General features: G+C 41.0%; 1 protein-coding gene and 1 long non-coding RNA gene across 2 annotated transcripts; one reads left to right on the top strand and one right to left on the bottom strand.

Annotated features, from left to right (window-relative positions):
* Positions 1-415: 415 nt before the first annotated feature.
* LOC127494341 (cytochrome P450 4V2) lies at positions 416-12,867 on the bottom strand. Its single transcript, XM_051860148.1, has 12 exons — positions 12,542-12,867; positions 12,327-12,439; positions 12,136-12,221; positions 9,988-10,178; positions 9,737-9,806; positions 9,503-9,629; positions 8,074-8,244; positions 7,893-7,995; positions 7,698-7,720; positions 3,482-3,593; positions 2,868-3,047; positions 416-1,355 (listed from the first exon to the last, which is right to left on the bottom strand). Exons 1-12 carry the CDS (start codon positions 12,732-12,734, stop codon positions 1,186-1,188), a joined length of 1,539 nt encoding a protein of 512 aa, XP_051716108.1. The 5' UTR covers positions 12,735-12,867; the 3' UTR covers positions 416-1,185.
* Positions 3,600-7,658, top strand: LOC127494342 (uncharacterized). The gene is made up of 2 exons (XR_007924848.1): positions 3,600-4,148; positions 7,418-7,658. It is a non-coding gene; the product is annotated as an uncharacterized LOC127494342 (long non-coding RNA).
* Positions 12,868-13,075: the final 208 nt, after the last annotated feature.

Here is a 13,075-nt window from a genome sequence, read left to right as displayed (position 1 = left end):
TACTCCAGTCTTCAGTGTCACATGATCCTTCAGAAATCATTCTAATATGCTGATTTGCTGCTCAAGGAACATTTCTTATTATTATCAGTCTTAAAAACATTTTAATATTTTAGCTTAATATTTTTTCCCAACTGATACATTTTTAGAAAGTTCAAAAGAACAACATTGATTTGAAAGAGAAATCTTTTGTAACTTTATAAAAGTCTTCACTGTCACTTGTGATGAATGTAATGCATACTTACTGAATAAAAGTATTAATTTCTTGTTTTCAAAAATAAATAAATAAATATTACTGACCCGAACACTTTCAAACGGCAGTGTACTGTATGTCTGAAATCAAATGATCAGTTTTGTACATTCTCTTTTTTCTGTAATTACCCCCACAGGTGAGAATAAAAGACAAATATTCATCAAATGAAAGAAAAACAGTATGCAGTCATGTTAGATGTGCGTAAGCTCAGCATTTAAGTACAAACTGAATGAAATTATCTTTTTGATGTTAATCGGTCATACATTCAGCAAAATAGAAAAAGATCTATAAAATGTCTATACTATACAGTACATACGTTTCAATATCATAAAGGGAAAACTAGAGTGAAAAAGTGCAAAAATAATTTTGCCTCAATTGAGTTGATTTACATACATGATTCTGATTGATCAATTATGACATTCTGTGGTTAAATATATTTGTCGAATGACCACTAAACTCTATAAACTCTATAATTCATCACTGTCATACTTGCTGTGCTAGTTTAATGTTCAACACTCTGCTGTCTTATTTATCATACAATAAAATCATTTAAACTTAAATCAACATTTCATGTACATTTACGGTAAGTAGCTGTTTTGGGGTTGTCAATTAACTGATCACCCTGTCTTGGCTTATTTTGTGCTACTGAGCGACTATTTCTAACTTATAACTAGGTCCACATGGAATCAGAAATCTGCCTTGCTTTGTGTGTTGGTTGTTTATAAGATATTTTGACTAATTTGATTACGCCTTCAGCTACCGATAAGAGTCTGGTACTTTCAGCTCTCATTTTACCATCCATTCCACACAATTTTCCATAAAATCAATCACAGAAAATACAAAAATGTCAGAACACTGCATTTGAGTCTTTTCATAACTAACAGCACAACAACTCTAGCATGTCTGTGATGTGAGGACTGAAGCAACCTTAAGTTTTAATGGTGGATGGTTCTTTTTTGTAGTTTGATCCAGATACCCTTCTCGGGACGTAGAATGAGTTCCCCCAGAGGCCGCAGTTCCTCACGGCTCTGACATGCCTCTACGTCAAAGTGACGCAAGATCGTAGCAAGAACTACCTTCTCTTCCATCATGGCGAAGCGCTGGCCTGAAGCCACAGATACACAGAAAAATAGAAATTAGGAAAGAGAATAAGGTCTCGGAATGGCAACAAGACTAAGAGAGGGGAGACGTTCATGAAGTAAATTTCTACAAACGCTCTTATTTGGAGCTTTCATTCCTAGAAGGCAGTGGAGATGAGTTGAGCACTGAAATAATAAATCTCCAAAACTATGTGGCTCTCTTTCAGTTTTGTTACAAGCTTCTTCTTGTGTGTGGCCAGTGACCTGAACCTGCGAGCACCACTCGCTGTGAAACAATCTGTCTCATTCAGAGGTAGGATAGAGGCCCAAACACTCTGAAGACGAGTGTGGAAGAGAAGTACACTGAGTCTCTCGTTCAGCTAGTGATGCTCAATTAACAGACTGACTCTTGGGTGAAGTATAATAGAAATAGAAACTTCACTGTAATAAGTTCTGAGGATGTCATAGGGCAAGGGATAGGAACCAAGAACTGGTTCAAATTCAGAACTACTGAATCTACAGTGGGAAACAGAAAACGTAGCCGGTGTAGTCTCATTATAGAGCAAATGAGCTGGTTCTTTTTAGTAAATCAAAAACACAACACAATCAGTGTCTGATTACAGTGCAAATGACTCTTATGAGCTAATTCATTTAAGTTAATCAAAAACATACAGTACAACACAACCAGTGTAGTCTGATTATAGAGCAAATGGCTCTTATCAGTATGGTTCTGTTTAGTGAATCAAAAACATGCAACACAACTGGTGTAGTTGGATTATAAAGAAAATGAATCTAATGAGCCGGTTTATTTTAGTGAATCAAAAACATACAGCACAACCATTGTAGTCTGATTATAGAGCAGATGACTCTTATGAGCTGGTTCTTTTTAGTGAATCAAAAACATGCAATGCAACTAGTGTAATCTAATTACGGAACAAATGTCTCTATTGAGTCAATTTGTTTTGTGAATCAAACACATACTGTATTTAACAACTATTGTAGTCTGATTACAAAGCGAATTGCTAATGAGACGTTTCTTTTTTTAGTGAATCAAACACATGCAGTGCAACCAGTGTAGTCCGATTCTTAAACATATCTCTAGAACTAATGTCTCTAGTCAGTTCTTATTAGTGAATCAAAGACTTACTGTGCAACTACTGTACTTTAGTCTGATTCCTGGACAAATGTCTCTTATAAGTCATTTTTTCATTAATCAAAAACATACAGCTTTCAGCTAACTGTGAGACTTAAATAAGCATAATTGTTAAATTCTTTATATTATTTTATTTTATTTATTTTATTTCTAATAAAATGCAGTACTTTGTTTGGTACATTATATCATTATGTTGTGCTTTCCAAACTCTTTGTTTTATGTACCCCCACAGCCCCACTAAGAAAGCTCATCAACACCAAAATGGAAATGTGCTCCTTTTCACATTATTTCATATTATACTGGATAGCATTTAGCATTTTCATTTCTATTATAAGTCACTTTTATACCACATGTTTTTTTGTTATCATTCTGTTCTTTTTCTTACCGATGCAGTTTCTTGGCCCTGCAGAAAAAGGGATGTATGCATATGGATGCCTCCCTTTGCTGTTCTCTGGCAGAAACCTTTCCGGTCGAAATTCCTCAGGTTCTGGAAAGTAGCGCGGGTCCCGGTGAAGAGCATATGGTATGATAACAGCATTCACTCCTTTTGGAACTTTGAACCCTTCTGCAACCGAGCAAAAAAAAAACAACCGCAGTCAGTTATATTATACATGTAACAGAATTCTAACAATTAAAGAGGATTCAGCGCACTGCACACATGCCAAACTCTACCGCTGTGTGGGAGACAGAATAAAGCTTTAATAAATAATTGATAAATGGATGCATTTATTGAGCTTTGCAACACTTTCTGTCCTGAAAAGTTGCTGTTTTCCATCCAGCTGCTCTTTCATTTAATCTTGGCATGAAAGACTCTTAGCTCTGAGTAGAAATAAACACTTAGGTTGCTTCATATTTGACAATGGGAGGTGGAAATAGAAGCCGTGACATCTGCTGTTACGCTGAGATGCAAATAATGAGAGTGGCATCAAAAAGTGCAGATCTTTGATCTTGCGACGTTTGCAGCGCTGCTTGGCAAGGTGACAAACAGCTGCCACCTACTGATGTGACAGGCCTCGCAGATGCTGCGTGCAAACAGAGGCACGGAGGGGAAGATCCGCAGACTCTCTTTGATGACACACTCCAGGTAGCGCAGCTTTTTCAGCTCCTCCACTGTCACGGTTCATGGATTCACTTACTCACCCTCGTGTGTTGTTGTGTGTGTGTGTGTGTGTGTGTGTGTGTGTGTGTGTGTGTGTTGGGTGTGAGTGAATGATTGTGTGGGCGTCACCCATTATGGTCTGATTGCGATCTGTTGCCAGCCGTGTCTTGTTAGTGGTTGTTATATATTGTGCATGTCTTTATGTGTCTTTGTCAGTTCGTTGCAGGCTGTTCCCGGTGTCGTGTTCTCTGTGTGTTTCTTCCTGGTTTTTGGATTCTGGACTTTCGTCGTGTGCCCTGTTTTCTGGGTTGGATTATCCTTGTTCTCTGATACCCGCTGTAGCCCTGCGCCACCCAGTGCCTCGCCACTCTGCACGCCACAGCCTCTGCCTCGACTGACCCTTGGAGTGAAGTTATTGTACAGCATTTTCCTGTCAATAAATATTGTTATTCTTGCACTTGGATCCTCTGTCTGTGTTCATTCCCTGACAGACTGTCATCGCCCTTAATGGACAGAAGCTACCCACCATCACACACGCCACGGAGCCCTTAACCGTCATCACTTCCGGTAATCACACTGAACAGTTGCCATTTTTTATTTCTAGATCTACTACTCATCCGGTCGTCTTGGGTCATCCGTGGTTGCTCAAACACAAGCCCAGGATCGAGTGGGGTCAGGGGTCCGTGGCAGAATGGAGCAACCAGTGTCATGCGTCTTGTTTGTTGTCTGCCTGTTCTTCTGTGTCTCGTTCTGTGTTACAGGAGTCGTCGGTGAATCTGTCAAACGTGCCAGAGGAGTACCTTGACCTGAAGGAAGTGTTCAGTAAGTCCCGGGCTGCTTCTCTTCCTCCGCATCGTCCCTACGACTGTGCCATAGACTTAGTACCAGGGTCTTCTCCGCCTAAAGGCAAGTTATATTCACTTTCTAATCCTGAAAGGGAGGTCATGGAGAAATACATTTCTGATTCTCTGGCAGCTGGGATCATCCGCCCTTCCTCGTCTCCCGCGGGGGCGGGTTTTTTTTTCGTGGGTAAGAAGGACGGGTCGCTGCGGCCGTGCATTGATTACAGAGGACTGAACAACATCACGGTAAAGAATACTTATCCTTTGCCGTTGATGTCTTCTGCCTTTGAACGGCTGCAGGGCGCGTCTCTTTTCACGAAATTGGACCTGCGCAACGCTTATCATTTGGTTCGCATTAGGGAGGGGGATGAGTGGAAGACGGCATTTAACACCCCTAGAGGGCACTTTGAATACTTGGTTATGCCTTTCGGCCTTTCCAACTCGCCCGCCGTGTTTCAAGCACTCGTTAATGACGTGTTGAGAGACATGATCGATCAGTTCATTTATGTCTACCTGGACGACATATTGATATTTTCTTCTTCTCTCCAGGAACATGTGCAACACGTCAGACGAGTGCTCCAGAGGCTGCTAGAGAATGGGCTTTTTGTCAAGGCGGAGAAGTGCGTTTTTCATGCACAGTCAGTTCCATTTTTAGGGTATATCGTGTCGTCTGAGGGGGTGCGCATGGATCCTGACAAGGTTAAGGCTGTGGTGGATTGGCCAATCCCAGATTCCCGTAAGGCCCTGCAGAGGTTTTTGGGATTCGCCAATTTTTACCGGCGTTTTATTCGCAACTTCAGCCAACTAGCCGCTCCTCTGACCGCCTTAACCTCCACCGCAACGGCGTTCAGGTGGTCTAATACAGCTGAGGCTGCATTTTCCAATCTGAAGAGCCGCTTTGTTTCGGCTCCCATTCTTGTCGCCCCTGATCCTTCACGTCAGTTTGTGGTGGAGGTTGATGCTTCAGAGGTGGGGGTAGGAGCAGTTCTTTCCCAGCGCGCCGCCACGGACGATAAGATGCATCCTTGCGCGTTTTTTTCTCATCGCTTATCCGCCGCCGAACGGAATTACGACATTGGTAACAGGGAGCTGCTGGCGGTCAAATTAGCTTTGGAAGAATGGCGTCACTGGTTGGAGGGGTCGGGGGTACCTTTCATCGTCTGGACCGATCATAAGAATTTAGAATACATCAGATCCGCTAAAAGACTAAACTCTAGGCAGGCTCGGTGGGCTCTGTTTTTCGGTCGTTTCGATTTTTCTCTATCATATCGTCCCGGGTCTAAGAACATCAAGCCCGATGCTTTATCTCGTATTTTTGATCGTTCCGAGCGCCCGTCCACTCCCGAGTGTATTTTACCTGAGAGACTCATTGTCTCTTCACTCACATGGGAGGTCGAGTCGAAGGTCCACACGGCCTTAGAAGGGGTAACGCCTCCGCCCGGGTGCCCACCGAGTCGATTATTTGTACCTAAGAGGTTACGTCCAGACGTTATCCGATGGGGCCATGATTCCAATCTGGCTTGTCATCCAGGGGTTAATCGTACCATGTTTTTGGTTAAGCAACGATTCTGGTGGCCCTGCATGGCTCGCGATGTTCGCAATTTTGTTTTGGCTTGCTCTGTCTGCGCTCGTGGTAAGATTTCTAATCGTTCCCCAGATGGGCTTCTTCAACCGCTGTCTGTCCCTTCAAGACCCTGGTCCCACATAGCGCTAGATTTCGTAACAGGCCTCCCTCCTTCACAGGGCAATACGGTGATTTTGACCGTAGTGGACCGGTTCTCGAAGGCGGCACATTTCATCCCCTTGCCCAAATTACCCTCTGCCAAGGAGACAGCGGTTACTGTCATTAATCACGTCTTTCGTATTCATGGCCTCCCGGTAGACGTGGTTTCTGACAGGGGATCCCAGTTTACCTCCAGATTCTGGAAGGAGTTTTGCAGATTACTGGGAGCGACTGTTAGTTTGTCATCTGGGTTCCATCCCCAGAGTAACGGGCAAGCTGAGAGAGCCAACCAGGATTTGGGGAGAACGTTGCGATGTCGGGTAGCTCAGAATCCTTCATCCTGGAGTCAGCAGCTTCCTTGGGTGGAGTACGCGCACAACTCGTTACCAGTGTCGGCTACGGGCCTGTCGCCTTTCCAGTGTAGTCTAGGTTACCAGCCACCTATCTTTCCTAGTCTGGAATCCGAAGTCGCGGTCCCCTCCGCTCACGCCTTCGTCCAGAGGTGTCGTCACACGTGGAGAGGAGCCCGAGAGACTCTTATTCAGGTGGGAGCGCGCACCAAGGCCCAGGCCGATCGCCACCGGCTGAAGCCTCCCGTATACGTCGTCGGACAAAAAGTGTGGCTTTCTTCCAGGAACATTCCGCTCCGCTCCGTATGTAATAAGTTGGCACCTAAATTCATTGGCCCGTTTACTGTCACCAAGATTCTTAGTCCGGTGACAGTCCGCCTCAAATTCCCCCCAGCGTACCGTAGAATTCACCCCGTATTCCACGTATCTAAAATCAAACCTGTTTTTCATGCTAACATTAATCCGCCGGTTCCGGTTCCCCCCCCGCCGCGTCTCGTAGATGGGGAACCCGTTTATTCGGTTCGTCGTATTTTGGACGCTAGGCGAAGGGGACGCGGATTCCAGTACTTGGTGGACTGGGAGGGTTACGGTCCGGAGGAGAGGAGTTGGGTTCCTGCCAGGGACATCCTGGATCACTCTCTTATTGATGATTACTATCAACAGGTAGGCTCTCCTGGGAGCGCCAGGAGGCGCTCATAGGAGAGGGGGTACTGTCACGGTTCATGGATTCACTTACTCACCCTCGTGTGTTGTTGTGTGTGTGTGTGTGTGTGTGTGTGTGTGTGTGTGTGTGTGTGTGTGTTGGGTGTGAGTGAATGATTGTGTGGGCGTCACCCATTATGGTCTGATTGCGATCTGTTGCCAGCCGTGTCTTGTTAGTGGTTGTTATATATTGTGCATGTCTTTATGTGTCTTTGTCAGTTCGTTGCAGGCTGTTCCCGGTGTCGTGTTCTCTGTGTGTTTCTTCCTGGTTTTTGGATTCTGGACTTTCGTCGTGTGCCCTGTTTTCTGGGTTGGATTATCCTTGTTCTCTGATACCCGCTGTAGCCCTGCGCCACCCAGTGCCTCGCCACTCTGCACGCCACAGCCTCTGCCTCGACTGACCCTTGGAGTGAAGTTATTGTACAGCATTTTCCTGTCAATAAATATTGTTATTCTTGCACTTGGATCCTCTGTCTGTGTTCATTCCCTGACACTCCACCCCCACGTGGCGCTTTGACGAACCTGCCAATCAGAATGCAGGAGATGCAGCTGAACTCTAAATGATGTTATTAGAAAACAAGCTGCTTTCTTGACTACTGAGTAAACAGAACAACTGCTTTCATTGAGAACACATTATGGCAGGCATTATGCTAAATGAAACACATCACACATTGTGAAAAAAAGACTTGTGTACCAAACACTTCCTGTAGTTCTGCCTGCACTGCCTTCTGGACCTCAGGATGGGAGCCAATCAGATGTAAGGCCCAGTTCATTGAAGCTGCTGTGGTATCATGACCCTGTTAAAGAGAATAGTCCTTAAAACAATTTTCAACCTTTTTCTTGACAAACATTTATTTTTCTAGTTTTATTTGTACCTCAAACATGAAGGTGTCCACTTCCTCCTGAATGTCCTCATGACTCAAATTCTGTCCGTTCTCATAAGTAGTTTTTAACAGCATATCTAGAAAGGCCTGTCTTTTCCTCGGACCCTGGTCAGAATCACTGTCAGGTTCAGAGTTCATAAACTTTGCTCGCTCCTTGATGACCTTCAAGTCAAGAAAACAGAAAATTTTAGCTTGCATGTGCTATCCACCTTATTTTTAATGTAATTTGTAACTTGAATGTACAAGACTTCCAGTGTCATATATATATATATATATATATATATATATATATTCCCCATAGGTGTAAAGAGTACCTGAAAACCATACTCGAGTAAAAGTACTGATACCTTACCTCGGAAATGACTCCACTGCAAGTTACAAGTAACCAATTCCAATACGACTTGAGTAAAAGTCTTAAAGTATCTGATTTTAACAGTACTTAAGTATTTTACTCATGCTGAATGTAGGCTCAGAGATGGACTAGTCCTGAGAGACATGCCAGTGAAAATAAGAAACAATTGATTTGTAAGATGAGAAATCAAGTTTATTTTCTAAAATCAAAATAAAACTGAACACCTTAATATTGCAATAAATCAAGGTCGACACAACCTTTTAAACGTCTACAGCTCAAGTGCGCAGAAAGGCCATAAGTAAACCAATATCCTTCAAACCGGTCTTGTCAATACAGTATAGCGGATTAATAAAACAATGTTAAGTAAAATTAAATAGTCAAAGTCTACTGTGTGTGCTGGTTTGAGCCTCATCACCAGCTGCAGTCATTTCCTCATCTAATAAATAAAACATCTGCGATCAGCAACTACCTGCTAATGCACTCACATTCACGTAAAGTATCCTTGTTGACAAGTTTTGGGTGAGTAAAGGCAAAATGCACAAGATATAGTACCTTCAATGCCCTTAGATGGCGATATCGCTTCTTTATATCAGACACAAACTGCTGCAGAAAAAGTTAGCTGCCATGAAAAATTTTATTCGTAATTGCATTACTCATCGCAAATGTAGTGGAGTAAAAAGTACATTTACTTGCTCAAAAATGTAGTCAAGTAGAGAGTAAAAGTTGCCAATGTCTTTGATGCAACTACAAAGTAGCCAAAAAGATACTTAAGTACAGTAACTAATTACATTTACTCAAGTACTTTACACCTCTGATATTCCCTAATTGAAATAAAACTGAAACAAAATAAAATGTTACATGAAAAACTTAGAACTTACTGTAGCAATGTTGCCTTGACAAGTGACTAAAATAACATAAAAAAAAAAAATAAAAAAAAAAAACATACCTAAATTGACAAAAGCATATAACTGAAACTGAATATATATATATACATATATATATATAAAAAGCTAATTTAAAATAAAAAAATACTACAATAGTATATAAATAATAATGGTGATCACTCACACTTGCAGTGAAAGAGTGGAGAATCTTCAATCTTTTGGAATGTTCTTTGCCTTCCTGTAACATGTTGTAGATCCAGTCTGGCCACAGCCATGGTGCTCTCTGTCTCTTGGAGATGATGTCACTCATTCTGCAAAAGAAATATAAACACTGTCAGTTCTCAGAGAGGACAACATGGCTCCCCTCTTTACTGTATTAGTAAGAACACATGCTCTAGCATTGAAATACACTACTTACTTATAGACACTTTGAACATACTCAGAGTCAGCATTGCTCTGAGCATAGATCTTCTTTCCCATTGCAGTTTCTGTTGCATACAAACACATCCCATTTGTGTTATCAATGGTTATTATAACTAAACAATAAGAGTTAGGGCTACTTTACATTAGTATGCATAAGCAGTGTGTAAACAAAGCAGCAGACAAACCTCAACACAACTCTCAAGTTGTGCTTTCACACTATATATGGAAAGATTAGATGTACTGTACCACATATGATGTCCAAAGCACACAATGTTACGAAGCTGAAGCAGTTGAATGGCTCTCCGTCTCCCTGCTTCTGCATCTTCTGAATCAAAATATCTGTTTGTTCATTCATGACCTCTAGGAAGTCAGAGAGGATAGAGAAGTGGAAGGTTGGAGTCAGAATTTTACGCCGGTTACGCCACTTCTCCCCTGTGCTGTGGGAAGAAAAGTTGGGAAGAGTCAAGTCTTTGACCTCAACATAGCTTAAATACTGTAAAGGTCTAAAGTAAACATGGGGATCATTTTATATTCAATTCCCGTGTTTTTGGACTCTGCTGCGTTTGGACAGATGGCCAGTGAACTTGTGTCCAGTGTGGCTGATTATAAACAACTGTGCTTTTGATAGAGTTTGTTCGCAGTGCTTGATGCAAACAGCTCTTGAATATGAGGTATGAGATCTGCCAGTTTGGCAGGTGGTCCTCTACCGTATGTGAAACAAAGTTTAGTTTGACTTTAAATGTTCTGAGCTTTGAAGGACATGATTGTGGCTTTTTTAAGTAACAGAGAGATACAAGACATCACTGCTCTTTCTGCTTATTAAATATTAAAGGGTTAGTTCACCCCAAAATGAAAATTCTGTCATTAATTACTCACCTTCATGTCATTCCAAACCCGTAAGACTTTTGTTCATCTTCAGAAGACAAATGAAGATCTTTTTGATGGAATCTGACAGCTTTATGTCCCTCCATTGACAGATACATGACTAAAACTTTGACTTTGAGTTAATAAAGAGATCGTAAAACTAATCCATATGAATTGAGAGGTTTAGTCCAAATTTTCTAAAGAGACTCGATCGCTTTATTTGATAAACAGATTAAATTTAGGCTTTTACTCACATATAAACATTGATCAGCGAACATAAACAAAAGCTCAACCGAACCTGAATGACGCGTGAGAACAAACCTCTTCTGGTAGCTCAAACGTGCTGTGTGACACACAAGAACGAACCTCAAACGTGCAGCGTAACACGAGAATGAACCTCATTGGTTCTTGCACATCAAGCAAACATGCTTGAGCTTCCGTTTACAACTGATGTGTGAATTGATGAATGTTTACATGAGAATATAAGCCTAATTTCAAACTGTTCATCATATAAAGCGATCGTGTCTCTTCAGAAAATTTGGACTAATTTTACAATCTCTTTATGAACTTTTTGAAGTGTCGAAGTGGCAGTTGCATAGCTGTCTATGAAGGGACAGAAAGCTCTCAGTTTTTATCAAAAATATCTTTATTTGTGTTCTGAAGATGAACGAAGGTCTTACGAGTGTGGAACGACATGAGGGTGAGTAATTAATGACAGAATTTTCATTTTTAGATGAACTAACCCTTTAAGCATCCAGTTATTTCTAAAATCACCAATTGCATTTATAATGTTTTTAACCCTTGCATTATGTTAAAACTCTGAGTACAATTGATCCAACAGTAGAGCATGGCACTAGCAACGGCAAGATAATGTGGTCAAATCCCAAAATCCCAGCAAAACAACATAAACCGATACAAATGTATGCCTTTAGTGCGGCATACATTTCTTTGGAAAAAAAATAGTGACTGCCAAATGCAAACATGTAAATGTAAATACCCTCAAATAGTCACAAAATATCAAGAAAAATGTCCTTAAATTAAGTATTTTCAACAACTCAAAAATCATTCAGGTCAAATTGACCCAGAACATAATATAAGGGTTAAGCATTTTTATTTTTATTTTTTTCTTTTATAAAATCTCCACTTATCTCCCATTGTTCAAAGAAAGAGGTAATTCCGCCTCAGACTCACTCCACTGGCTGAGCCATTGTTGCTTTGTCAGTCTGGTCAGATACTCAAACAAACAAAGCCACTGTGTTTACAAATTTTGGGGTAAATTAGCATTTGGGGGTAAATTAGCATTCAAGTGAATGAATTACTTATAGATGTCAATTATTAATCTATATTAAGATAAGCTATTTTAAAATAAAATGACTTACAGTAGTTTTTACTGATGCAACCCTATTAATTAACTTATACAAGTCACATATTATGTTACCAGTGTGCATTACAACAGATTGTAAAAGAATTATAAAAAAAAAGGAAGCACAGTATAATATTTACATAAAAATTGTAGCAAACCCACTGTACCTAGTGAGCAGGCCTGTGCCGAGCCAGGGGTGCAGGAACCTATATGAGAATGACTTGTCAAGGTGTCTGGAATTACTAAGGACCACCTGATGGGAAAACATTGGTTTGAGAATGAACTGGAAACTGTGAGGAAAACATAACTATACACATCAAAAAGTAAATAGAGATGATAAAATTTCAGAAATAGGCACCTCAATATTCTCTGCATGATACAAGATCAGAAAGGGGACTGGACCCACCCACACCTTTGCTAGAGGAAGGTGTCTATTTTCATTTGTGCCCTCAATAATCTGGTTGAAAAAATCTTTAACAGAAACACACTTTTATAATTTTGCAATGTTAAATTATTATTGATAATTAATAGCAACAAGAGATGATGCTAGTCAAAAAGATCACAATCCCTTACCGCCGGCATTGGTTTTAAACTGCAGTGCATTGCCAATGATTGGATAAGCACCTGGCATTCCCGGAATTGGTCTCATTTCGTTCCATTTTCCTATATAATTTTTAAGTGGATAATATGTGGAAGATGCCAAAAGTAGTAGAAGAACGCATGTAAATATAATCCCCAGGATGTATAATCCGAAAAGGACACCCATTTTGTTTGGATAAAGCTGGCCGTAACTAATACTCTGAAAGAGACGCGCAGACTTCTTCACCGTGAACTTCAGACTTCACTGTTTCACTCTCTTAGTACAAACAGAGAGAAAAAAAAAACACCCTGGGCTAATCAAACAGATAGAGTTATGATACATAACTGGGACGCATGCAGGTTATCTGTGGGTGAAGTGCCTCCCGCTGAAACATTAACAGATAGCAGAAGTAATGCAGCAATTATATGATCTGATATATTATTGGTGGGCTTTTTGTGGTTTATTTGTCTGTGTGTGTTGTGGTTTACTAACACACATTTAGCTGTCTTTCTCCTATGGAAGAGGTC

This window comes from Ctenopharyngodon idella, chromosome 14 (genome assembly GCF_019924925.1).
Source record: "Ctenopharyngodon idella isolate HZGC_01 chromosome 14, HZGC01, whole genome shotgun sequence".
Lineage (NCBI taxonomy): Eukaryota > Metazoa > Chordata > Actinopteri > Cypriniformes > Xenocyprididae > Ctenopharyngodon > Ctenopharyngodon idella.
The sequence above is the reverse complement of the archived record's forward strand: the minus strand, read 5'-3'. Positions and strand labels throughout refer to the sequence as shown.